This window comes from Phyllopteryx taeniolatus, chromosome 6, assembly GCF_024500385.1.
Source record: "Phyllopteryx taeniolatus isolate TA_2022b chromosome 6, UOR_Ptae_1.2, whole genome shotgun sequence".
In the NCBI taxonomy this organism is placed as follows: Eukaryota; Metazoa; Chordata; class Actinopteri; order Syngnathiformes; family Syngnathidae; genus Phyllopteryx; species Phyllopteryx taeniolatus.
This window is the reverse complement of record NC_084507.1, coordinates 20,992,498-21,017,475: the sequence shown is the minus strand read 5'-3', so window position 1 is coordinate 21,017,475 and position 24,978 is coordinate 20,992,498. Positions and strand designations below refer to the sequence as shown.

Genomic DNA, 24,978 nt, shown 5'->3' with positions numbered 1-24,978 from the left:
CTTTCTCAAGAATAGATTTCTTTCTTTCAAACAATTCGGCAGCTCAAAGAATTACTCCCAAAATACATCCAATCATCATCAGCGACCACGCACCGATTTCTCTCAATCTAAAAATGTAATCAAATTTGGGACCCCCACCAACATGGCGCTTAAACACGTCCCTATTGAAGGACCCAGATTTTGATTCTTTCGTGAGGAAGGAATGGGATGAGTTTCTGAAATTCAACGACTCCCCAACCATATCCCCATCTCTGTTGTGGGAAACCGGGAAAGCTGTTTTGAGAGGTCGAATCATATCATATTCTTCGTCTAAGAAAAAACAAGAAAAAAAATTGGAAAATGGAAATGAGGAAAAAATTAAACACCTCACAGAAGAATATGCAATTAATCCGATAGATACGCTTAGAAACCAACTTCAAAAGGCCAAACATCAGTTAGACGTTAGCTTATCAAAAAGAACATATTTTCTACAACAGTTAAGATACACTAACTTTGAGTGCAATAATAAACCGGGAACATTCTTTGCGAACCAACTTCAGCGCAATAAAGAAAAATCATTAATTACAGCCATTCAAGATTCAAACGGCAGCTGTACACAGTCACCGTTAGAAATAAGTTAAATGTTTTACAATTTTTATAGCGGCTTATCTTCGAACAACCCAGATCAAAAAGAAATTGAACCTTTTATTAAGGATTTAAACATCCCTCAATTAAATACACAAATTAAAGACAGCCTTGATGTTCCTTTAACCATCACAGAATTACATAACGCATTAAAAAATATGCAACCGAGTCGGGCGCCTGGTCAGGACGGAATCCCTGTTGAATTCATTAGACATTTTTGGCCAATACTATAGTGCGCCTCTATTTTTCAGAACAGTCAATAAGATAAAGGATAAAATGAGAATTAGTAGCCATATGAACACAGCTTCAATTAAGTTATTACTAAAGCCAGGTGAAGACCCCACTCTCCCTGCGAATTATCGGCCCTTATCACTGATTAATGTAGATATCAAGATTATCTCGAAAGCCCTCGCAGCGAGACTTGAAAAGGTACTTCCGTCGATAATCCACTATGACCAGACAGGCTTCATTAAAGGTAGAAGTTCCACAAATAATGTCAGACGTCTGTTGGATTTAATAAGCATGTCACAGCGTAAAAATCTAAACGCAATCATCATGTCACTTGACGCAGAGAAAGCTTTCGATAAAGTTAACTGGGCTTTCCTGTTTGCTGTACTTTGCAAATTTGGCTTTGGAGATTCATTTCTACATTGGATAGCAACATTATACAATTCGCCGAAAGCGACAGTCACCACAAATAGGATCACTTCACAAAGTTTTACATTACAAAGAGGAACCAGACAAGGATGTCCACTCTCACCAATGCTATTTGCAATATTTATCGAACCTCTTGCTGCCGCTATACGTCAGAATGCTAATATTAAAGATATCTGCTCACTAGTGACAGAACACAAAATCAATCTATATGCTGATGATATTCTTCTTTACATACAGGAACCCAAGTATTCTCTTCAGGCAGTCTTAAATCTCATTAAAACATTTTCGCAAATATCAGACTACTCTATTAACTGGACAAAATCAACAATACTCCCAATAACAGCAAGCTCATGGACTCCTGCAGATCTAATCCCAGAGTACCCTATTCCTATAGGAAACATTAAGTAGTTAGGTATCAATATTTTGTCAAAACTCACAGAGCTAACCAATCTAAATTACACACCACTTCTGGAAAAATTCTCAGCTGATTTAAGACGCTGGAATAACTTGCCTATATCCTTACTGGGAAGAATAGCGACAATAAAAATGAAAACCTTACCTCAAATAAATTATTTATTTTCATTGAATCCATTTAAGCCCACATTTAAATGGTTTCACACCTTAGATTCTAAGTTTTTATTCCAAAAATAAGAAATAAGGACTTCAATGCTCACGTGGGCAATGACAGTGAGACCTGGAAGGGCGTGATTGGGAGGAACGGCCCCCCCGATCAGAACCCGAGCGGTGTTCTGTTATTGGACTTTTGTGCTCATCACGGATTGTCCATATCGAACACCATGTTCAAGCATAAGGGTGTCCACACGTGCACTTGGCACCAGGACACCCTAGGTCGCAGTTCGATGATCGACTTTGTGGTCGTGTCATCGGACGGGAGGAGACCCCGGGGACCACCCAGGACACGCTGGAGAGACTACATCCTTCGGCTGGCCCAGGAACGCCTCGGGAACCCCCCGGAAGAGATGGATGAAGTGGCTGGGGAGAGGGAAGTCTGGGCGTCCCTGCTAAAGCTACTGCCCCCGCGACCCGACCTCGGATAAGCGGTAGAAAATGGATGGATGGAAAGAAGAAAAATAGAATTAGTCTATCCACGCTTCAGAAAAGTAAACAGGAGGGAGGCCTAAATGCTCCCAACTTTAAACACTATTATTTAGCTAACCAATTACAATACCTCATCAAATGGTTGTACCACAGTGAGGAGTGTGATTCTTGGCTAGAATTGGAACAAACAGACTGCAACAACATCAAACTACCAAAACTCCCATTTAATCGCCATAAATGTTTCAAGAATCCAATAATCTCCTCCACCTTAATGGCTTGGTGGAAAAGTTTAGAATCGACAGGATCTCAATTAGCTCCCAGTATGCGCTCCCCAATCTGGCATAATCCAGATTTCGAAATTAAAAATATACCCCTTCGTTTTAGTACGTGGGAACAACATGAAATTAACCACCTACAACAACTATTTTAGGACACTTGATGAACTGTTCCAAGAATTCCAAATAACAGCCGGAAACTTTCTTCAATACAATAAATTAAAAGCAGCAATAAAAAACAGAATACCAAAACTCCAGAGCACCCTCGAACTGCCGGAGTTTGTCAAGCAAATAATGAAGCTTCTACCGCAAAGTAAAAGAAATCTCTCAAAAGTTTATAAATTAATTTCATGTACTAAATCAATGCACTTACCAATCACCAAATGGGAAGAGGACCTCTCCATGTCTGCTGACCGTAGCTACGGGATACATCTTTGTAACAATACGTTTAGAATGACAAAAAACACAAATCTACATCTTATACAATATAAAGTGCTTCATAGCACACACTTTACTCAGTACACTCTGTATAAAATGGGCTTCTCTCCATCTATTATATGCGTGCAATGCACCAAAAATACCCCGGACACCTATTTTCATGCTATATGGGAATGTACACCAATTCAATGCTTTTGGTCTTCGGTTATACAAAAACTCTCGTATATTTTAAACTGCAGGAATCCACTTTCCCCAAGATTGTGCATACTTGGCGACTTAAGCATAATTGACCTCCCTAATAAATATTTACAATCATTACTTGTCGCGTTAGCTACCGCTAAGAAAACAATTCTATTAAACTGGAAAAACAAACAAGCTATTAACATCAATCCGTGGCTAAATCTCATCATAGAATATATTGCGTCCCTGAGGCCCCCGCTGGGTGGCCGGTTGTCGGGGCGCCTCGGTGGGGCCGGCGGACCGACCTGGGTCCCTCGGTGTGGGACGTGTCCCGTCCGCCGGGCTGCACTCGGGTGGACCCCTGGGCCTGATCCCGCCCCTCGATTGATTGGGTGGGGTCCTCAGCCGCCGCGGTGCGGCCACAGCAATTACAGGACACTTCTGTCAGTCTTTGTGCATGTAAAACGGTATCAATTCACTTGCATGTATCCGCAGGCACACACCCCTTACTGCAACAAATAAGTCATGAATATGCAAATCGCTTGTGTATCCCCTCACTTATACTCTCGTCCTGTACACTTTTATAATTTACATAATTAATGCCACCACACTTCAGTTGTACAGCCGGGTTCACGACGCTGGTCCTGCATGCTTCTTCTCCTGTCCTTGTCCTGTTCTATCTTGTCCTGTCCTTCCCTCACAGGGTGTCACTACAGTATACCACAGCGGAAGCTTAAAAACTCCACTGTGACACAGTAAAACTGTTTCGGCATAAAAGGGATACAGATTTTCCATTCTGCTTCACCTAACAGCCGAACAGGACAAAAAAAAAAAGGGGCACCTAACAGGTGACACCACATGTATCAAACGTGGCATGTGGCATCATGTGACATGTCACTGCATCTTGTTGGTCAGTGCAGAAATAACATAAAATTAGCTTAGCTCTTGTTTGCTGTTTACTGATTACGTTTTATATTTATATATTATATTATATTTATGATTTACATTTATGCATGAGATGATTGTAGTTGCGCTGTGTTAGCCTGACGTTAACGGAATGCACGACAGGGAGCTGGATGGAGGTGGGACTAAGCTTTTGACAGACTGTCAAGGCCTGGGTGTGTGTTTGATGCCCGTCAAGCTACAACCGGCTGACGTTTCCACTCTACGCTGTGAGCTTCATTTCCTCCACCGGTGGCGTTGTCACTCAGGTGGCATCATGTGAAACAGGGGACCTCACATTTGAGCCAAGTGAACTTATGTGATATACATTACGTGACACAGATGGCATCATGTGAGTCAGGTGACATCCCTTCATGTGACAGAGGTTACGTGTAATATGACAGACGTTACGTTATTTGACAGCAGTGGCGTAATGTCACCCAGGGGACATGTCATGTGACACCACTGAAATGTGGCTTATGCAGGACATGACGTAACATTTCTGGCGTCATGTGACGCAGGGGGCATGTGAATCAGGTAACGTGATAAACATGATGTGACACAGTTTGCATCATTTGACATAGGTGTAATAACAGACATTTGACAACGGTGGCATCATGTGACATAAGTGGCATGTGACATGGGACACAGGTCGTCGTCATAATGTGCCACAACAACAGCTCAAGTCTGAGTCAGTCTCCTGAAAAGAGGCACTCATGGCTACCTCCCAAGCTTGATTAAATCTATTTTATTTCATCACCTCTTCATCGTCTGCCTTTTACTTTTGTGCAAAGATGTCACACCAATGATGAAATTTTCCCTCATAATTATTTCAAGTTGAAACACGTTTTCAGTTGTTGTTGTTCTGCACACACTGCTCTACTTCCCGGTATATAACAAAAAAAAACGTTTTGTCCAGAAACTTCTACCTTCCAGCAGCACAAGCCACAGCAGGTAGTCTCAGCCGAAAATGACATCGTGTTCTGATGTCTCGCCTTGTCTTCATCACCTACTTTGCCAGCAAACATCATCATCAGTGTTCTACAGGAGGAGAAGAAAAAAAATCACAAAAAAGAAAGGTGTTACTTGTCACCATTAAAGACCAGCGAATGACCATTTGATGGGATGTAATGTCCCATTACATCTTGCGTCACGTCACCTACCGTATGTTACATGGTGACATAGATTGTTATTGTTCGGGCATAGAATCATATGAAATAATGTTATGTCATGTGGTCAGAATTAATGGCACAAGTGATGTCATGTTGCAGGTGGCATCGTAAATCTGATACTGGTGACGTATGACATAGGTGGCATCATGTGACTTGGGTGAGATCTCATAGGTGGCGTCATGATACAGGAAACATCACAGGACATGGGTGACGTGACGTGTGAGATCACATAATGTAACAGGTGACAGTTGTGTCATGTGACACAGATGTGACATAGGTGGCACAGATGACACAGGAGACATCACATGTGATGGGTGACGTGACATTAATATAAGACAGGTGACATCATTTAAGCGTCTGAGGATTAAGAAAAGCACTGCAGAAATTTTATGACATCATACACTTTTGACATGGGTGGCACCATATGACCTAGGTGGCATCACGTGACACACTTCATATCACAATGTGATATACAGTAAGTCAGGTTTGACGGGGGCATCATGTGACACCTATGACAGGTGACTTGTGACATAGGTGGCATCAGTTACTGATGCATGTGTTTTGTGTGTCCACTCAGAGGCGCCTTTGAGCAGGACGTGGAGAACGCTGCTCCGCTCCATCCTGACGTCTGTCATGGTGAGTCATCCATTTTGTCTTCTCACAGCACAAACTAAGGATATTCAAACTCACTGCAACTCATCTCGACGCTCGGCTAGCTAGTTAGCACGTATTTGTCTACTGCTGTAGACTGCAGGGATGTTAATCTCGTTGAATCATGGAATTTGTCTTTTTAATTGCGTGAAGCTAACAGACAATCAGTTTGTCGTCAGTCGGCCATGAAGAAGTCCCAGATGAGAAGCTTAATATATTCCGCTTGTACACATAACAAAGGTTCAAGAACGTGGGTGTCTTCTGGAAGCTGAAAGGAAAAACAAACGGCGATCATGTCAGGTTTGTCGCTAGATGGCACGACACCCACCCCCAACACACATTAGCATGAAGCATTAGCATGCTCAATCATGTCGAGAGTGTGCAAAGCACTCTTTTTCCGCCCCCTCCTGTGGTCCCGTCTGGAAAAGTCCTCTTAATCATCCCGTCGGATGTCGTTTTTATCGCTCGTTTGCGCAACGACAGCATCAAAGAAGACAACAAAGACGTCCCAGTGGAGATGAAACACAATGGAGAGTGGGAATCCTTGATGGGAAAAACTAATTCCAAATGTTTTGTTTGTTTTTCATCTTCAGATGTGCTGGCGACCACGCGCAAGCACAACACGCCTCTGGATACGGCTTACGGTCAGTTCAAACACCCCCATACTTTCTGTCCACAAATGACCACTCGCTCCTTCACACTCTGAACGCCGCCCGGAAGCTTCCGGAATCTTTCATGCAGGCCGCTAGGTGACAGCTTAAACATGGCGGCCATTGTCCTTAATAGCCTTTATCCCCAGGGACCGCCATCCCTGTCATGTCTCATTTGGCTCACCGCCTCCTGTGGCATGCTCGGAATGGAGTAGCGGGACACCGACGAGTTGGCCACTGCGCCAATACGACCCAGGAGGCCTTCATGGAAAAAATTGTTAACGTTTGTCACAGCCTGTCTTGGCGGCCATTGAGCCAGCATGCAGGCATCCATTTTGTGTCTCACGACTGACCGCTAACACAACTGAATGGCCACTCACGCAACTGACCGTTAACGTCACTGACCAATGTAACTTGACTGACTGACCACAAACACATGAACACATGAATGATTGACTGCTAACGAGACTGAATGCTTATGTGACTGACCACTAACAGCTGACTGACTACTACTGCCTAACGGACCACTAACAAAACCGCTAACATGACTAACCAACTGCTAACACCACTAACTGAACGGTAACGCGACTGACCACTATGGTGACTGACTGCCGACATAAGGGCGCACAGACACAGATGGCTAACCACTAAACACCTGAGTGAGTACCAGTATGACTGACCACAAACAGGACTGACTGAGTACTAACATGACTAACTGACCACTAACATGTCTGACCGCTGATACGACTAGCTGACAACTAATGTGAGTGACTGACCACTAACATGACTGACTGACCATAAAAATGATCGTCTCACTGTTCACACCACTGACCACCACTAATACGATTGACTGGTAACACGACTGGCCAACAAACAAAACTGACTCACCACTACGACAGACGACTGACTGACTGACCTCTAATCCAGCCCAGGCTGTGTTCTGAATAACTCCCTATCCACTATATAGTTCCATCAGTGTATATTGTAACGCATTATTGTCCTGCAGACCACACAGCTTCACTTCCTGGTGGCGGAGTTAGCGCTGTGCTGGTGGGTCCCGATGCTGCGGCGCAGTTTTCGATACCCGCCGTGTGCACCCTGACACTCGTCGCTCTTTTGTCTGGTAAAAGATTTTTTTTATCACGCTAACAAAGCTAATGGATTGCCCTCGCCAAAGCCCCGGACACCAACTTTCTTCCACTTCCTGTCACCTCAACAATGGCCACCCGCAGAGAGAAGGGTGGAGGATAAACACCCACCGGCGTATCCAATCACCTAAATCCTCCGTTGTGTGCATTGTCGTCATAGAAACAAAAACATTCACAATAAATCAAAGAGAAGCACAGATGGTGACGTGGCGGGACGCCATCATCTGGCACACCGCCAGGGAGATGACAAACGGACGCATTTTTCCTCCCTTTAAGAGCCATTTAGCACGCTGCTAACAAGAGGGCGCTAATGATGCTATGAAGCATGCAGCGTGTCACCAGGATAATGTCTGCCAAATTACAAACATTCCACACGTTATAGTTTAGTTTCCTGTCAGCTAGAAAAGGAGAGACTAATGCTACTTACTGCTAAAGCGACTGACCCCCAACATAATGCAACTGATAGCTAACACTACTGAGTAACGCAACTGACCGCCAACACAACTGATCGCTAGCACAACTAACGCAACTGACCTCTTCAGACTGACCGCCTAAACAAGTAACAGCTAACACGACTGACTGACGCAACTGACCACTAACATGACTAACACAACTGATCTCTACACTACTCATCGCCAAGACAACTGACCGCTAACACGGCTGATTGCTAACACGACTGATTAATGTAATTGACTGACAACCCGACTGACCAACAAAACTGACCCTTCACATCATTGACTAACGCAACCGACTGGTGTCAAAACTAACAGCTAACTTAACAGACAACATGTTGAATTGAATTGACCAAACATTCCACACGTGGTAGTTTCGCTTGCTGTCAGCTAGCAGCAAGAGCTAACGTAAGCCTGCCAATGCTTGTGTCGCTATGTTAACTTCATCAATATGTCAATCATCTTGAATTGATTGATGGACAGATGAGCGTGCATATTTCACAATTAGGTGTGCACTTGAGCAACGATTTTCCTTCCGAATCAGGACGTTGATTGACGAGTCACTAACGAATCACTGTGTTGCCCCCCTCCCCCCCTATTCTTCCTCCCTCCGCTGCGACCACAGGGAAGGCCACACCCACAAGCACCGGCCCGTCCAATCATAAGGAGGCAGGTGACCCTGAAAGAGGTCCAGGTCTGGAGGGCCCTCCCTACGAGGGGGAGCAAGGGTCACCTGACTCGAAGCCAATCAGTGTGGAGATGGAGGGTAAGGGGGAGGGGCTTGTGTCCTCGGTGAACTCTGACCTCTGAGGGGTTTGCGCTGTTGGGCCCCGAACGCCTGACTGACGACTAACTTGAGTGATTGCTAACAGGACTGACTAATATTATTAAGTGTCAACACAACTGACTAACGCCACTGACTGCTAACATGACTGCCCCCTAACGCGACTTAGTAACACGAATGACCTTTAACAATAGATGCAACCAAATGTTAACACAACTGACTACTAAAATGGTAAATGGACTTCACTTATATAGCGCTTTATCTACATCACAAAGCCTCACATTCACACACCAATGGGCTGCTGCTGCAAATTACAGTTCAGTGTCTTGTCTTGAAGGACACTTCAACATGCAGACAGTCGGAGCTGGGATTCGAACCAGCTACCCTTGGATCACTGGAGAACTCACTCTACCTACTGAGTCACAGTCGCCTAACTAATGCAACTGACTGCTAACACGGCCAACTAACGTGGCTAACCGCTAAAGCGCAATACACAACTAACCACCAACACGACTGACTCCTCCAATTGACCGCCAACACAACTGACCATTAACACAGCTGAATAACGCAACCGACTGCTAACACAAGTATCTTCTAATACGACCTCCAAAACTGACTGCTAACACAACTGACTACTAACATACCTGACCGCAAACCCAACAGGCCGCTAACACAGCTGACCACAACGCAACTGTTGGCGAACACAGCTAACTAGCCCGACCGCCTGCAAACACGAGACTACGTCCCACTCTGGACTGCTTTTTCCTGCACGCTTCTTGGTCATGTGACCACAGGAGGCCAATCAGCTGCATTGTTGCTCAAAATTGCTGATCGCTGGCTTGTGATAGGACACTGCAGAAGTCCCCTAGCAGTGTGCACACTAACATAAAGAGTAAAAACCTCCCTGACTTTAGCTCGCCAACCAATGCTAACATCAGAAACAACTACAACAACACTTGATAGACCACAAATCGTCTCCTTGGTAGAGGTCATAAAAAGAGCTTATGGAGGATTTAGCAGTGAGGAAGTAAGGAAGTGGTTTTCATCCACGCCTGTCTCGCCGCCTTGCTGGCGTGAGCTGTCAGAGGAGCATAAATCCTCACTAGGGCATCAAGAGATGCCACACTAATAATGAGAAAAAGAAATAAGACTGCGGCGAAGAAGACATCACACACTAACAAGATGGACTAGAAACAAAGACTAGACTTTCCATCACAAGAACATTACCATTGTTATATTATTAGAACTGTTGATGTTATGAGCTTTCATGTTATCAGCAATGACATAAGTAGCACTTATTAGCATTGGTAATGTTATATAATTAATAGTATTGATGTTATGAGCTTCCAGGTTATTAGCAATGACATAATTAGCATTTATATTAACTTTGACATTAACAGTTGGCGTTATTAGCACTGACTTTAGGAGCCCCCACTTTATTAGCATTAACTCTCTTGGAATCCATGTCATTAGTTTTGACACTTTTAGTGTCTATGATGTGTATGTTATTAGTATTGATCTTATTAGTGTTAACAATACAGTCGTTGTCATAATTAGTAATGGAGTTTGGACTACACTGATTTTATCGGGCTGATCGGTATCGGCCGATATTTAGCATTTTATGCTGATTGGCTGATCGGCTTTGTCATAATTCGCAGATCCGATCAATGACATCATTGACATTTACTCCGCGTCGCCATCATGCACAGTATATTTGAATCCAAAAGCTAGTTTATTTTTAGCCTTGTCGCGTGTCTTTTGACGTAGTATTGCAAATATCTGACGGACAATAGTATTTAAAAAAAAAAAAAACACATGTCGGCGGTGTGGAACAGACAACACGTCTGAGACAGACAACACATAATGCCCGGATCAGAAGACAAATTTGCTCTTTCACGATTGCACTGTCAGACTACTCCAAAAAATTCCGATACCACCGCATCCTGTTTTTTTACGATCGCTGGGCTTTATCTTGTCCACTCAAATGCGACCGGATACACTCGTTACCGTGGCGACGACAACAAGAATGGATCGCGCCGACTGTATTCTAAGGACAAAATGGGGAAAAACGTGTGTTGGTGGTCACCGGTGCTCAGGACAGGAGAGGCCGTTCGTTTGAGGCTTGCTTGAGGTATGTTCCCATACTTTTAATACGATACGGCTCGCAAGCAGGCAACAAAACGTTATGTAGCCTAGCAAGCTAGTGGTAGCACAAAGTTTCGGTGTGGGTGAAGTAATTTAATTACAAAGAATTCAATTACAGTAAGTTAGCACCCATTATTTCCGTCATGTTGTAATGCTGGTTTGACCTGACTGATTAGAATACACGATCTGACTAGAGCAGTGATTTCCAACCTTTATGGAGCCAAGGCACATATTTTACAATTGAAAAATCTCACGGCCCACCAACAAACAAAAATGTCACAAAAAGTGGATACATTAATTACTGTATTTACTTCCTACCATCTAATAGAAGACCATTCATTTGATCTGTCTGTCACTATGCCTCACTGGCATAAATATAAATGGAACAAAGATACATTTATTGTAAATATAATTGAGCAATTGAGTACACAAGTATATACAGTAAATGAACAGGTCATTTAAATAGACACATTCCTCCATCTTGTGATCGAATCGGTGATCGGTTATCGTTTTTTTTAACTCGCTGATCGGTGATCGGCCCCAAAAATCCTGATCGTGTAAAGCTTAATGGAGTTATTAGCATTGATGTTGTGAGCTCCCACTAGGGCTGCAACTAACAATTATTTTAGTAATCAATTAATCTGTCGATTATATTTTTATTTATTTTTATGAATGGTATAAAAACATTAAAATTTCCATCCTATTATTAAAAAAACATTTCAAATTGACAGTGAAGAAAATGCACAAACATAAATTGATTATGATTCAGTTACTATTTTGGTCCGTACCAAGTCAGAAAATAGCCAGCATTTTTTACTATTCTTTTCCAAATTCAAAGCAGATATCTGCAAAAGGTGAAACATTAAACACAGTCAGTCTGTTTTCATGGAGAACTACAGAAATCTAAGAATATTTTTTTGAGAGACCAATTCAGAGGATTTTGACAATTTTAAGTTAAACACTGTCTCAAAACGACTAATCGATTATTTAAAAAAAAAGTAAATGATTAATTTGATAATCGATTAGTTGTCAATTAATTGTTGGACCTCCATCTCCCATTTTGAGCATTTACACTATTGGCGTCCATGTCGTTTGCATTGACACTATTGGTGATCTTACGAGTGTTGACGGTATCATTGACGTTATTAGTGTTGATGTTATTAGCGCCCATTTTATTAGCATCCATTGAGGTTATTAGCGTCCATGTTATCATTGTCATGTCAAGTCCATGTTATTAATAAAGAAATTCTATTGAATGGAAACCATGGCAACCAACAATTCTGACAACCTTTGGCATAGCACAGAAGCTAAAAGTCCTGATGAGAAGTTGGAAAGTTGCGCCCAGCAGATGGACTCCAACAAACAAACACAAGAATATTTCATCGTCATCATATTTATGAATATTTAGAAGTTTAGTGGGTCACAGCGTGTCCTGCACGAAAGCGCTGACTCCAGTCTTTAATATGTAAATGTCCATATGGACCAGACGGTCATAAAATAGGAAAAGCTTGGCCAAACAACAGCGATGGAACCAGGTCATGTTGCCAAATATTAGAAATATATAAAAATATGAAGTTTGAGTTTCAAGCCAGCATGATTTGACTTGAAGCAACAGTGCCGCTGATTGGATGTCTGTGGATTTGGTGACCATGATGCATATTCAGGAAAAGGTTTTGCTGACAGTGACATAAATATATGAATGTGTGCAACGTTTATGTTACAGTATATCCATTCCAGTATATCCATTCAACATGTTGAATGGATATACTGTAACACAAACGTTGCACAAATAGTATATGAAAATGTTACCTGACTATGAGCGTAAAAGTTGCATTAATATATAGACATACATGTTAAGTAAATATTTGATTACATGTTAAATGAATTTATGAAGAAACAGGTTATATGAACATACTCTACATGAATGTATGTACATACATGTTACATAAATATATGAACATTAGGGGTGGAACGGTTCACAAAATCCATGGTTTGGTTCGTATCTCGGTTTTGTGGTCACGGTTTTTGGTTCGGCTCGGTATACGTTGACTCTTAGGAAAATCTATTATGTCTGCTATAGTAAGGTTAAAAGTGAAAGCATGTTCGCATCATTCTTATTAATTATTATTGTTATTCTACTATTGTGTAAATTGTTTTTTGTTCATCAATCAGAAATATATACAGTACTTGCTTTTCTATCTATGCCAGCGGCATATAGTGACAGGTAGAACAATTTAATGCTCTTCCATTAGATGGCAAAAGGTACAATAAACCTGTGTATCCAAGTGTTGCCATTCATATGACAGACTAAGTTGGTAACTTACTTGCTCTTATTTTGAAATTCACAGCCCTACTTTTATTTATTAAGTGAGAAAACTCACAGTTGTGCTCATTTGTTTGATTACCCAGGCAGAATTTGTAAGATGGGTAAAATTCTTTAAAGAAAACATGAAGAACCAGGCGAAAGACATTTAATTCTATTTTAATGGGATTCAAATTAAACTGTCAAGCATTTCAGAAAAGCATTATCATTAAATAAAACATAACCATACATAAATTGATGGTTGTTCAGTCGTATTTATAAAAAGATAAAATAAAATAAATATTTCACAAATTCTCCCAGGGTATGTAAACTTATGAACACAACGCTACATATATGCAGTCATACGTACCCCTGTCACATTGGAATGAAAGTGTACACCTTTCTCATAACCTCTAGGTGGCGGTGGCATATTGGAATGAAAGTGCACAGCTTTTTCATAACCACTAAATGGCGGCATACATTTATTAAATGTGTAAGTTTTTTTCATTTTCCCCTATACCTATGTATAATGCGCACTATTGACTTTTGACACTTTCTTGGGGGGGAAATGCGCAGTATGCAGTAGAAATTACGGTATATCCCTCCCACTTTTTAATGGCTCAGCCTGGCTAGCTGCATGCTAGCATCGCATATCCTTGAGTAAATCAAAGTTTCCATAGTAATCAAAACAATTCAGTCACAATTATATAGCGATGTCCAGCGAGTTCTAATTCCAAGTCGTCTCTTATATGTACCAAAGATCTTACTTTGGGGAGATACAGACCCTGTCGTACCATCGCAAGCATACTACTTCTACCGAGTCGGTGTCTATACCAATGTAAGATCTCTGGTGACACGGCCCACTGCCATATAACTGGCTGCTGCATCGCTGGAAGGACATGATGCAGATGATGTTGATAACTTGCTACTACGCTCTGAAGTGTACACACTGCTTCGCCTCATTGGTAAATCACAACAACAACAAAAAAGAGTTGTGCATGTTATGAACCGAATGGGACACACGCAGACCGAACCGAAACAATAGAACCAAACCATTTTGACTGTTTTCAAAAACCGTTCTACCCCTAGTGAACAAACATAAACATATCATTTAAACACACAAGATGTTTTTAATGTATTTGTATTAGTTTTATGATATTTAAAGCCAGCGACTGACTGGGCCCACAGTGTTGTCACCCCCTCCCACCCTCCGTGGTCTTCCTTAGCTGACCCGCCTGCTTCCTAGTAACACCTAACACCCCCCCCCCCCCCCCTTCTGAAATCTACCCCACCATGAGCCCCCAACATCCCGCCCATAACAGCCCCCCACCTTATAGCTGCAGTCGACATGTTGAAGTCATGCAAAGTGACTTTCGTGTGTACTGTCTCTTTATGTTTGGGAGGTCGCGCAAATGAAACTTCTTGGTGGCGTCATACTCCCGGTCGAGCCACTAGGAAGGTTTGCTCTGGACGTGCACTGCTTTGCGAGCGCATGCATGTCAAGGAGAGCGTGCATGAGTTGTGAGTGCTCTCCATTAGTTAGCCCAAAACACAGCATGTGGCACATTCTGTTTGACGATGCTGACTCGGCAGTGGTGTTGGCGCAATCCCCTCATTTGTGACGAACCACTGACTAACACAACTGACTATCGCGACTGAAGGCCTCTTCACACTGCACTTGGCAAAGCGTCTGACACCCTCGACTTTCCCATTCATTGTGTGTGTGCTGAGGGGGCGTCAGCGCGTGCTCAAAGCAGAGGGAATCTGATGCTCAGCTTTGACACGGTGACGTCATAAAACCCCTCCAATGGGAGCGGGGCTGGGGGAGTGATTTCTGAGCGCTATTTTGGTGGACTTGTACTGTAAATGGAAAGGGGTAAAGCATAATAAGTGCAGTGTCCCACTATCCCAAACTTTGGGCCAATAGAAAAATCATACAAAGACGTCTCTGCGGGTGGCTTTCAAACTACTCGCGAGCTTAGAGATGCTGGAGTGAAATTAGTATGGGATATTCCTGTTCCTTTTTTTTCTTTTTTTTTTTTTGTTTGTTTGTTTTTTTGCTGCTGTGTCACCTTCTCCTCCTTAAAATAAGAAAAGTTAGGGCTTTCTTTTCCAACAATGACAATTACATATTGCCGATTTGCGGTCCACTCAGCGGGGAAAGGCTCCCGACTTCCTTCTTCTGTTGCGTCACCACTTCAAAATATTGGAGTGTGAAAAGGCCTCAAAGTCTAACACAACTGACTGCAAACACGACGGACTAACATCACTGACCCCCAACAAGTCAAACACGACTGACTAACGTAACTGACAAGGAAATTAAAGGAATGCTAAAAACACCGCTGACAAATGCGACTCACCTCCACCACAACTGACAAACAAACTTGAGTGACTGCTAACACGATTGACTAAAACGAATTACCGCTAACACAACTGACTAATACGACTGACCGCTAACATGACAGACTAATGCAAGTGACTACACCGATTGACCCGTAACACCACTTACTGCTAACACCACTGACTAATGTGGCTGAACCCCCAACACAACTGACTGAATATGCGACTGACCGCCAACACAACTAATCGGTAGCACGACCGACTTAGATGACTGACCGCTAACACGACTAAGGCAACAGGCTGCCAAGACAACTGACAGCTAACATCACTGACTGCTAACACCGCTGAAAACGTGACTGACCACCAACCCAACTGACCGTGAACATGACTGACTAATGCAACTGAGCAGTAACACAACTAGCGGAAAGCAGCAGCCAATCAGAGCTCAGCGTTCACATTCGATTTGTCAATGTTGTTTTTCCATCAACCGTGAAGTAGTTTTGTAAGTATTGAAGGAGCTCATCGATCATCTTTCACTTGAATTCAATTTCTGCTTGCAAAATCACTTCTGCCAGGTAATATTGAGGTGGAATGTTGTATATATGTGTACGCGTGTGTGTGTGTGTGGAATGGAATGCTTTGGATTCGCTGTTAGCGTACCACAGCAGCGTTGCGTTGTGATTGCATGTGCGCGTAAACAAAGCCTGAGGCGCGGCGCCTTTGTCAGGATGAAGAAGTCATTCAGGAACAATTACACGCACTCTTGAGCTCACCCTCACTCCCACTAATTACTGAACACTCTTTGTACTTTATTACAAGAGGAACTCTTGACTAAAACTTCCACTCATTCTTTGCTGGACTTATACAACATCCTTCCCTCCTTTCAACATGGAATGTTTTGACACACATTGAGCTCACGGGTGCATCTGAGTCCATTTCCTGTCAAGGAACGTTGGATTGCAGTGCTAACGAGCTGGTGAGTGACCTTGGCTGTGTTACTCCCTATCCATTATCCAATGAAGCCTCTTTCTTTCTTTTCTTTTCTTTTTTTTTTGGGGGGGGGGGTAACCTATCCTTTTGTTTTTCGCTGAAAACCTTGGCTTTTCACTGCTCAAGCCAAAGCAATTAAAGTATTACCTTAGTGCCATCTGGTGGAATCTTGGTGGTCTTAGGTTTAATTTATTTTAGTTTTTTCGCCTGCATTTGAGATTTGTTGGCAGTCCTTAAATGCACCTCAGGCACAGGCAAAAGTGAAAGTATGTTTCTACTTCTCTCCCGATGCAGATACTAATACTTTGCTGTTACAATTTGCCCTAACATCATTGTGTATAGATGCCAAATTGTGAGTTCATTGACTTAACACCCTTTGTGTAAAGTGGTAGTGCACTTTTTGTTTTCCCCTATGAGATTTTACATGGTATTTAGGCTAGTATGCTAGCCAATAATATTGATGAGCCTCATCTGAAGGTGGTTTGTGTTGAGTAATTTAATGACTGAATACAGCCATTTATGTAACATGGGTGCGTGATTGTGTACATGCTGGAAGCATGGCGTTGATATTTTATGATCCAGTTTAGGGTGCTTTGCTGCCATTTTTTGGGGGGGGAATCTGTAGGCAATCCACAAGACCCCCAAAATAGTTTTATAATTGCCTAGGGATGCCACAAATTGTCAGCAAAGCACTACTTTTGACTAAATTAAGCTTCACAACTAACTTCAACAGTTCCTTGGCACCAATATACCACAAGATGGCAGCAAGGCTTACTTTTGTCGAAATGAAGCTCCACAACTCACTTCAACACATTTCTTTGGCACCAGGATGGACATTTATTGCTTTGTTGGTATTAATTGAGTAAAGTACACTCATCTTAAAACAATGTTATTCTAATTGATTTTGACATGATTAATTAATTAGTGCATCTGATTGGTGCTCCAAAATTATTTTTGTGCAGTCCACTAAATACACATCCCTATACAATGATTACGGAGTAGGTAATGAGTGAATTATTCCTGACACAGCCCTTATCAAGTCGTGTCACACTTTGTGCTTTTTGTGGACAGTCAATGACGTCTTCTCAGGACTTTGAGTTGCTGAGCGTGAGGGGAACATCCCTGAGACGCTTTTTCACTTTGTTGATGGAAAGCAGAAAGACGAGCACTCTTGTCTGTTTTCATTTCCAATGATTTGCGTTTGTCCTCCCACGACGCGGTGAGGACGTGCGCTGAGATACCTAATACTCGCGTCTTCAAAACATTTTCTCAAATGACGACCTGTCAATCATGCCTTGCTCTTTTTTTCTTCTCTCCGTCTTCCACAAACATACGCATTCACACATGCACATATATACACAGTATTCTCGGGATCATCACAATTGCTCAGTAGAAATGTGTCACTTGTCCACTGATGGACGGATGAAAAGATTTAGTTTTTAATGTGCTGGTGTGGTCACATGACTGATTCATTTTTAGAAGTTGTCTTCTATTGTGTGCACTCAATGGACTGATGAAGAAACACAGAAGAAATAAAAGAAAAAGGCTCATCTTGTTGGATGTTGATTATCTTTACGTTGTCTTCATCCGTCAGCAGACGTCTGACACTTTCAGGCCTCAAAAGCCTCCTGGGAGTCTACGCCGTTGTCTGCCACAGTTGCCATGACGACTGGTACCTCTTCCCGCACACACACACACACACACACACACACACTTGCATGCATTTCACACTTTTGTCAGTCTAATCTTTATTCCGCTAATATCTTCAACACCACACCCTGCTCAACATATGAGCACAAGTATTGGGACACAGCTCTTAAGAAATCCATTTATCAATAGGAGCCCTTTGAGGAAGTTCACTTTTATGTTCCCAACGCAACCTCCATCAAGGGATGCTTGGAGGGGATTGGTGTAAAAGAACAATCTATCAATATCCATCTGTCAATATCTTGTTGGGGGCGAGCGATTGACTTACACGACTGACGACCCACACGATTGACTACCAACACGACGAACTAATGTAACTGACTCCCAACACAACTTACCCAACTGACTGCTAACACAATTGATGAATTGTGACTGACTGCTAGCACAATTGACTCACACAATGGACCGCTAACATGACTGCCTACTAACACAACAAACAACAATGACCGACTACTAACATAACGAACTAAGACGACAGACTGTAAACACAACGAAATGGCGCAACAGACCACCAACACATCTCAAAGCTAACACGACTAACTAATGTGACGAGTGACAATGCTAACCAGACGGACTGCTAACACGAGTGACGCTGCTGACTGTCACCACTACTGACTCAAGCAACATACAGTATCACCAACTCAACTGATCGCTAACACCGTTGATTGCTAACACCACTGACTAATGAGACTGATCATCAACACCACTAGCACGACTTACTGCTCAAATGACTAACGGGACTGACTGCTAGCACCACTGACTTACATGACTGACTGCCAGCGCAACTAACAGATAATGTAATTAACTGCTGACATGACTGACTAACACAAGTGACTGAGAACACGACAAACTGTGACTGACTGCTAGCATGATTGACTAACATGACTGACCACCAACACAACCGAATGCGACACGACTGATTGCTAACACGACTGACTAACGCACCTGACCACGAACTGCTGAACTGACTGACCACTAACACGACTGACTGCTGCTTGATTGACTGTTTAGTGTTACACAACTGATAAGTCAATCAAGATTCTGTCGGGCCAATTATATATTACTCGTGCGCTCACTGTAGTTGTCTCGCCATGCTACACTATTTCCATATCTGTTGTTGACCAATACTGGCCACTCACGCCAGAGTAGCATCTGCTCCATTTGCACACTGACTGAGGAGTATCTGCAACATTTGCACAATCAACATTGTCCCAGATTATCGCACTACTCGCTTGAAGTCTCAGCGCCCTTTGCACAATGGTCATTGCACCGGACTATTGCAATATTAGTCTTTCGAACTGCTCTAAGTGCTAGAGGACTCTGCATTTTTTTGCACAATTGTAAAAAAAAAAAAAAAAAAAAACAATTACCGGCATTACCAGATAACTAGCAACCCTTTATTGCTCAGTGACTGTTTTTTTTTTTTTTTTGTCTTTATGTCTCAAAAGTGTTCTCTGTCAATTGACTGTCTGTTGTCGTACTAGAGCGGCTCCAATTACCGGACACAAATTCCTTGTGTGTTTTTTGGACATACTTGGCAAGTAAAGATGATTCTAATTTTGATTCTGATAACCAGCACGACTGACCACTGACACAACTGTGCCCTGTGTGCACATTCTCATTTTGTCAGTGGTGGATTTTAATTAACCTTGAAGTAACTCTTGTAAATGTTGAAGGATTTTGTCCTCCATGTATGCGAGTGATCACGTTAGGGTTAATTCCAGCCTAAAAAAGATGAGTTTTGCTCCACTGCATATTGTTAATTATTGATCAGTGAGCGTGTTCATGATGATGAGTCATCATCATAACGATCATCATCATCTTGTTATAATCATTAACATCGTTTGGACTCCATCATTTTCACTCCTCAGCAAAGATTTCAACAGCAGTTCTGCTGCTTGGGACGACCTGCATGTTGACACACACACACACACACACGCGCGCGGTCTAATGAGGGGCACACACACACAGTCATGTGGGGGCTGTGGGGGGCGTAGAGGAGGCGTGACACCCCAGATGGTCGGCAGTGTGGACCAAGGTCGTTTACACATCACGCACACACACGGCACATACAAATCACGCATGCCTCACACTGCACACACACACACACCAGGAGCCGTGTCAATCAAGTCCATTTTGAGTCATTTGCGCGGTGGCCATTTTGTGCGCTGCTGGGGCCTAGAGGCGAGAAATAAGAAAGATTGGCAGCTCCTGACAGCTCAATTGTGCTTCTTCTGTCACTGCACTTATTTTTACTATTTGTTATTAGCAATAGAATTAAGGCTCATGTTTGCTCCCGGCATGGATGAAAATGATGGTGACCTCGTGGTAAGCATGTCGGACTAGCATTGTCCATAGGTGTGAATGTGAATGGTTGTTTGTCTAGATGTGCCATGTGAATGACTGGTGTCCAGTCCAGGGTTTCCTCCACTTCTCAACCCAAAAGTCAGGGGATAGGGTCCAGCTGAACCGTGAACCTAAATTATGCATGGTGTGTGTGTGTTGAGTTGGGTGGCTGCGTGCACATGTGGACGGCCTGTTTGTGCCCTGATATTGACTGGCAACCAGTTCCTGCTGAGCTCCTCCAATATTTCTTTTTCTCACCGTACCAGGTAGAAAACGTCTACAGATGTTTGTGCCCCTCATTGCCATTCATATTTTAACCCTTGTTTGGTTTTACTGGTTTGTTAGACAGTCTGTAATTTTTTATGTATGTCATGTTTTTTGGTTAATTCATGCGTAGTTTATTTAATTGTTCTTTGATATTCTCAGTAGCACCTTTTTTTCATTTTTCTTAACAGTACGGGCTTTCTACAGTCAGTGTAGAGCGCTTGCACTTATTAAAATCAAAACTGAATCATCCATTTGCACCATTGCAGTGCAGTGAACCATTAAACTAAAAATATTGGATGAAATTGTTTCCTTATCCAATAATTGATAAATGTAATCTCGTGGAAATGTTTGGGTTCTCTAGATTGAAATCCATTTTACCCAAATTGTCATTCAGTAAATAAGGGATTCCAAAATATTTTTGATGGGTTTCAATTGTCCAAAAAGTGGTGGCGATAGAGCCAAAAGGTACAATTTAATTGTAAATGGCATATTATTGATGTAGTCACAGTTGCAGTTGGAAACGACAAAATCAGATGAAAATCCCCACCCTTGTGGGAGTTTCATTACATTTGTATTAGCACAGCTATTATGCTAATGGTTATTATTTTTTATTTCTTTTAAAAAGGAAGCAATGTGGGCATAAATGGTCAGCAAAGAGCCCAGAGGCAGAATAAGTGATCTTGTATCCTCGTCGTTGTTTTCAGGCGTGCGGCGCCCCCCGGAGGCAGAAAAGAGCAACCACAGTGTCCACTACACGCTGCTAATCGCGTGCGTCCTCGTGGCCTTCGTGCTGGGCGCCTTCCTATCGGGCTTCTTGGTGTCCTGCTACTGCAACCGAGCCGGACACAAGACCCCAAAGCTCCCCAAGGATCCCGAGGTCCAGATCCCGCACGCGCTGTCTTTGCGCAGTCTGGCCAAGCTGAACGGCCTCCTGGAGGCCAGCACTGGCAAGGAAGACAAGCTGGAGGCGTCCTCTCCCAAGATCTACAGCTCCTTGTTCTCCAGGGAGGCACCCAGGAGGAGCGCCCACCACGGGATGTCAATGGGGGATCTGGTGCTGCCCCACCACCACCACCTGCGCTCGTCCTCGGAACTCTCCGGACTTCCCACACCTGACTCCACGCCCGAGCTGCCCATCAAGAGCATGAAGGCCTTCCGGAACCAATGGGAGAAGAACCACAACTGCAACAACGCGTCCCGGCCATCCTCGGCCCACGTGTTCCCCTACGGGGCGTCGCGCCTCCCCGACGAGCGCAAGGTCCACAACGCCGAACGTCTCCTGCCACAACACCCCGGCTACGCCCACAAGGTGATGGAAGTTACCTCATTGGACGAGCTCCTTAAGCACATCCACGAGGGGGGCAGCGCCAAGACACCACAGCTCATCAGCCCGGTGGGGGGGCATTTCACAGGCGGGGCGGTGGCCGCGGGGCATCTGGCCTATGCCGGCCGCGTCCAGCCTCACATTCCGGAGACTGAGTCGGCGCCGTACTACAGCTCGTCCACGCTGCCCCGCGACAGCCTGACCCGCCGCTTGGACGTCCCCCCGGACCCGCCGCCACCGCCCCAGCAACCGTCCACGCTGGAACGCCGCCAGTCCTCGTCTCAGAGGCACTCCTTCATGGGTGCCGGTACCGGCGGGGCGGCACTCCCTCGCCATCACAGCTTCAGCCAACGCATGGGCACCCCCCACCAGCCGCCGCCCCTCCTGGCGCGCATAAACTCCACAGGAAGCTGCGAGGGCCACTTCCCCCTACTGCCGCCCGGGTACTTGGCGCGTTACAACGCCGCCCAGCAAGACACCCCTCTCAGGGGCGGCGGCGTCCGAAGGGGCCCCCCGCTAAAACCAGACGCCCCGCCCAAGCCGCTCTTTATTCCCGCTTCATCGCCCGTCAGCCCGCACGGCAACTTCAACTACTGACAGTTTTGAACACGGACCGACACCTCAAGTTGACGTGGAAAATTATCTTTGTACCATATTGGTATTGTTCTCTTCTACGTGAACCACTACATTTACCTTTCACCGCGACGCAGCGTAGAGCAGCTGATGGCGTCCTCGACGTGCAACCGCAACAACTACATCCGCCAGGGACTTTATTGAGCATTACACAGCCACTACATCAAACAGCTACACAACAATTACATCAACAACTTCATCAACTGCAAGAATGACTACAACGCCTGTATTAACGACTACTTTAAAGACAACATCCACAACAATACGGCAACTGAATTGTACTAGATAGTCTACATAACTACATTGACTTCATCGACAATAACACATACGTATATACATCAACAATTATATCGATTGCATTAACTACATCGACTGCATCCACAGCAACTACATCAACGACCACAATAACAAATACATCAACAACTCCTACTTTAGTGTCTACATCAACGGCTACACTAACGAAATTGTCTGCATTAATGAATACTTTAATAACTACGACAACTCCGCTGACTAAATCAACCACTGCAACGGAAACACAACTACACCCACCACATCAACAACTAAATCAGAGACACAACTACATCAACAGCTATTGTATATGGAGTACATCAATGACAACATCAACTACATAAATGACTCCATTGCCAATCAACAATAACTACGTCAGTGACTTCTTTCATAAACAACATCAGCAACTACACAATTTCATAGATTACATCAACTACTCCAACGAACTCACAACAACTACATCGACAACAAGGATGCTAAGGTTGCACAAAGTTGCGGTAAAGACTTGAAGCCGTGTGAAGCACTGCGACGCTTCGTTCTTGTTTTCTTTGCGATGTCGTTGTGTTGCTAACCAGAATGTGTTTCTATTATGCATGTGGGTGTGTGTGCGCGTGCGTGCGTGGGTGTGTACTGTATGTGTGTAGAGCCACATACTGTATATACTATCTGCAGTATATATTAATATATGTGTCAAGTTGTAATGACAAGTTAGCAAGAAAGTAACTTTTGTCTTTGCCTTATTATACTCAATACCCTCAAAACTCCCCCCAAAACCCTTAAGCCCCAAAAAAGTTAAAAGCCCCCAAATCCTGTTAACAACTACGAGTACGTTTGTGGCTTTTTCCTAAAGTGTTCCTGAAATGTTCCTCAGATGTTCTTGAAATGAATGGTTGGAAGCATCACACAATCCTGACTTGATTGTCATTAGCGCACAAAAAAAGTCAACTTTTTCTGTTTTGCATCAAGAAATGATTTACTTTTTGAGGGGGCGGTGCGCCTAGTGGGCTGAAGCGGATGACTTGCGGGTGTCGTTTTTTGTTTTGATTTTTGATTTTATTTTTTTAAGGGAGAAATGTTTGTTTGGTGCTCACGGACGTTTTCTCCAGTGGGAACATTTTGGACCGCCAGAGGCCGACATTCCCGTACAAACTGTACAACCGCAACAACAATGGAGAGAACTGCACTTCTTATTGACACAATTTGTGGCTAATGCTTGTAAATAAAAACATACTGACTACACAAATGTCCGAGGCTTATTTCATACTCGGCATCATTATGACAATGAGAGGGCGTGCAGAGTAGTGGTTAGATTGTCTGCCTTACAGTCAAGAGGTTCTGGGTTCGAATCTGGACTCAGAACCTTCCTGTATGGAGTTAGCATGTTCATTCTAAAAACATGTTAGCTTCACTGACAAGACTCAATGTCCGTAGGTCTAAATGTGACTGACTGCTTGTCTATATGTGCGACTGGTCAAATGGCTGACGACCAGTCTCGGGTGTACACTGCTTCTTACGCCAACAGTCAACTGGGATAGGTTCCAGCTCCCCCTAATGCGACCGAAAGTTGGTCATAGAATGTGAGTGTGGATTCTTGTCTGTGTCCT

General features: G+C 43.5%; 1 protein-coding gene across 9 annotated transcripts in view; it reads left to right on the top strand.

Annotated features, from left to right (window-relative positions):
* Window positions 1-24,617, top strand: part of sema6e (sema domain, transmembrane domain (TM), and cytoplasmic domain, (semaphorin) 6E) — a 137,912-nt gene extending 113,295 nt beyond the window's left edge. For 8 of the 9 annotated variants that reach the window (XM_061775541.1, XM_061775535.1, XM_061775538.1 and 5 more), the window contains 4 exons: window positions 5,925-5,983; window positions 6,592-6,642; window positions 8,874-9,014; window positions 21,834-24,617. In XM_061775541.1, the coding sequence (XP_061631525.1) occupies window positions 5,925-5,983; window positions 6,592-6,642; window positions 8,874-9,014; window positions 21,834-23,050 (1,468 nt within the window). In that variant the 3' untranslated portion in view covers window positions 23,051-24,617. The remainder of the gene's footprint in view (window positions 1-5,924; window positions 5,984-6,591; window positions 6,643-8,873; window positions 9,015-21,833) is intronic. The other variant, XM_061775542.1, reaches the window with a different exon arrangement.
* The last annotated feature ends 361 nt before the right edge of the window (window positions 24,618-24,978 follow it).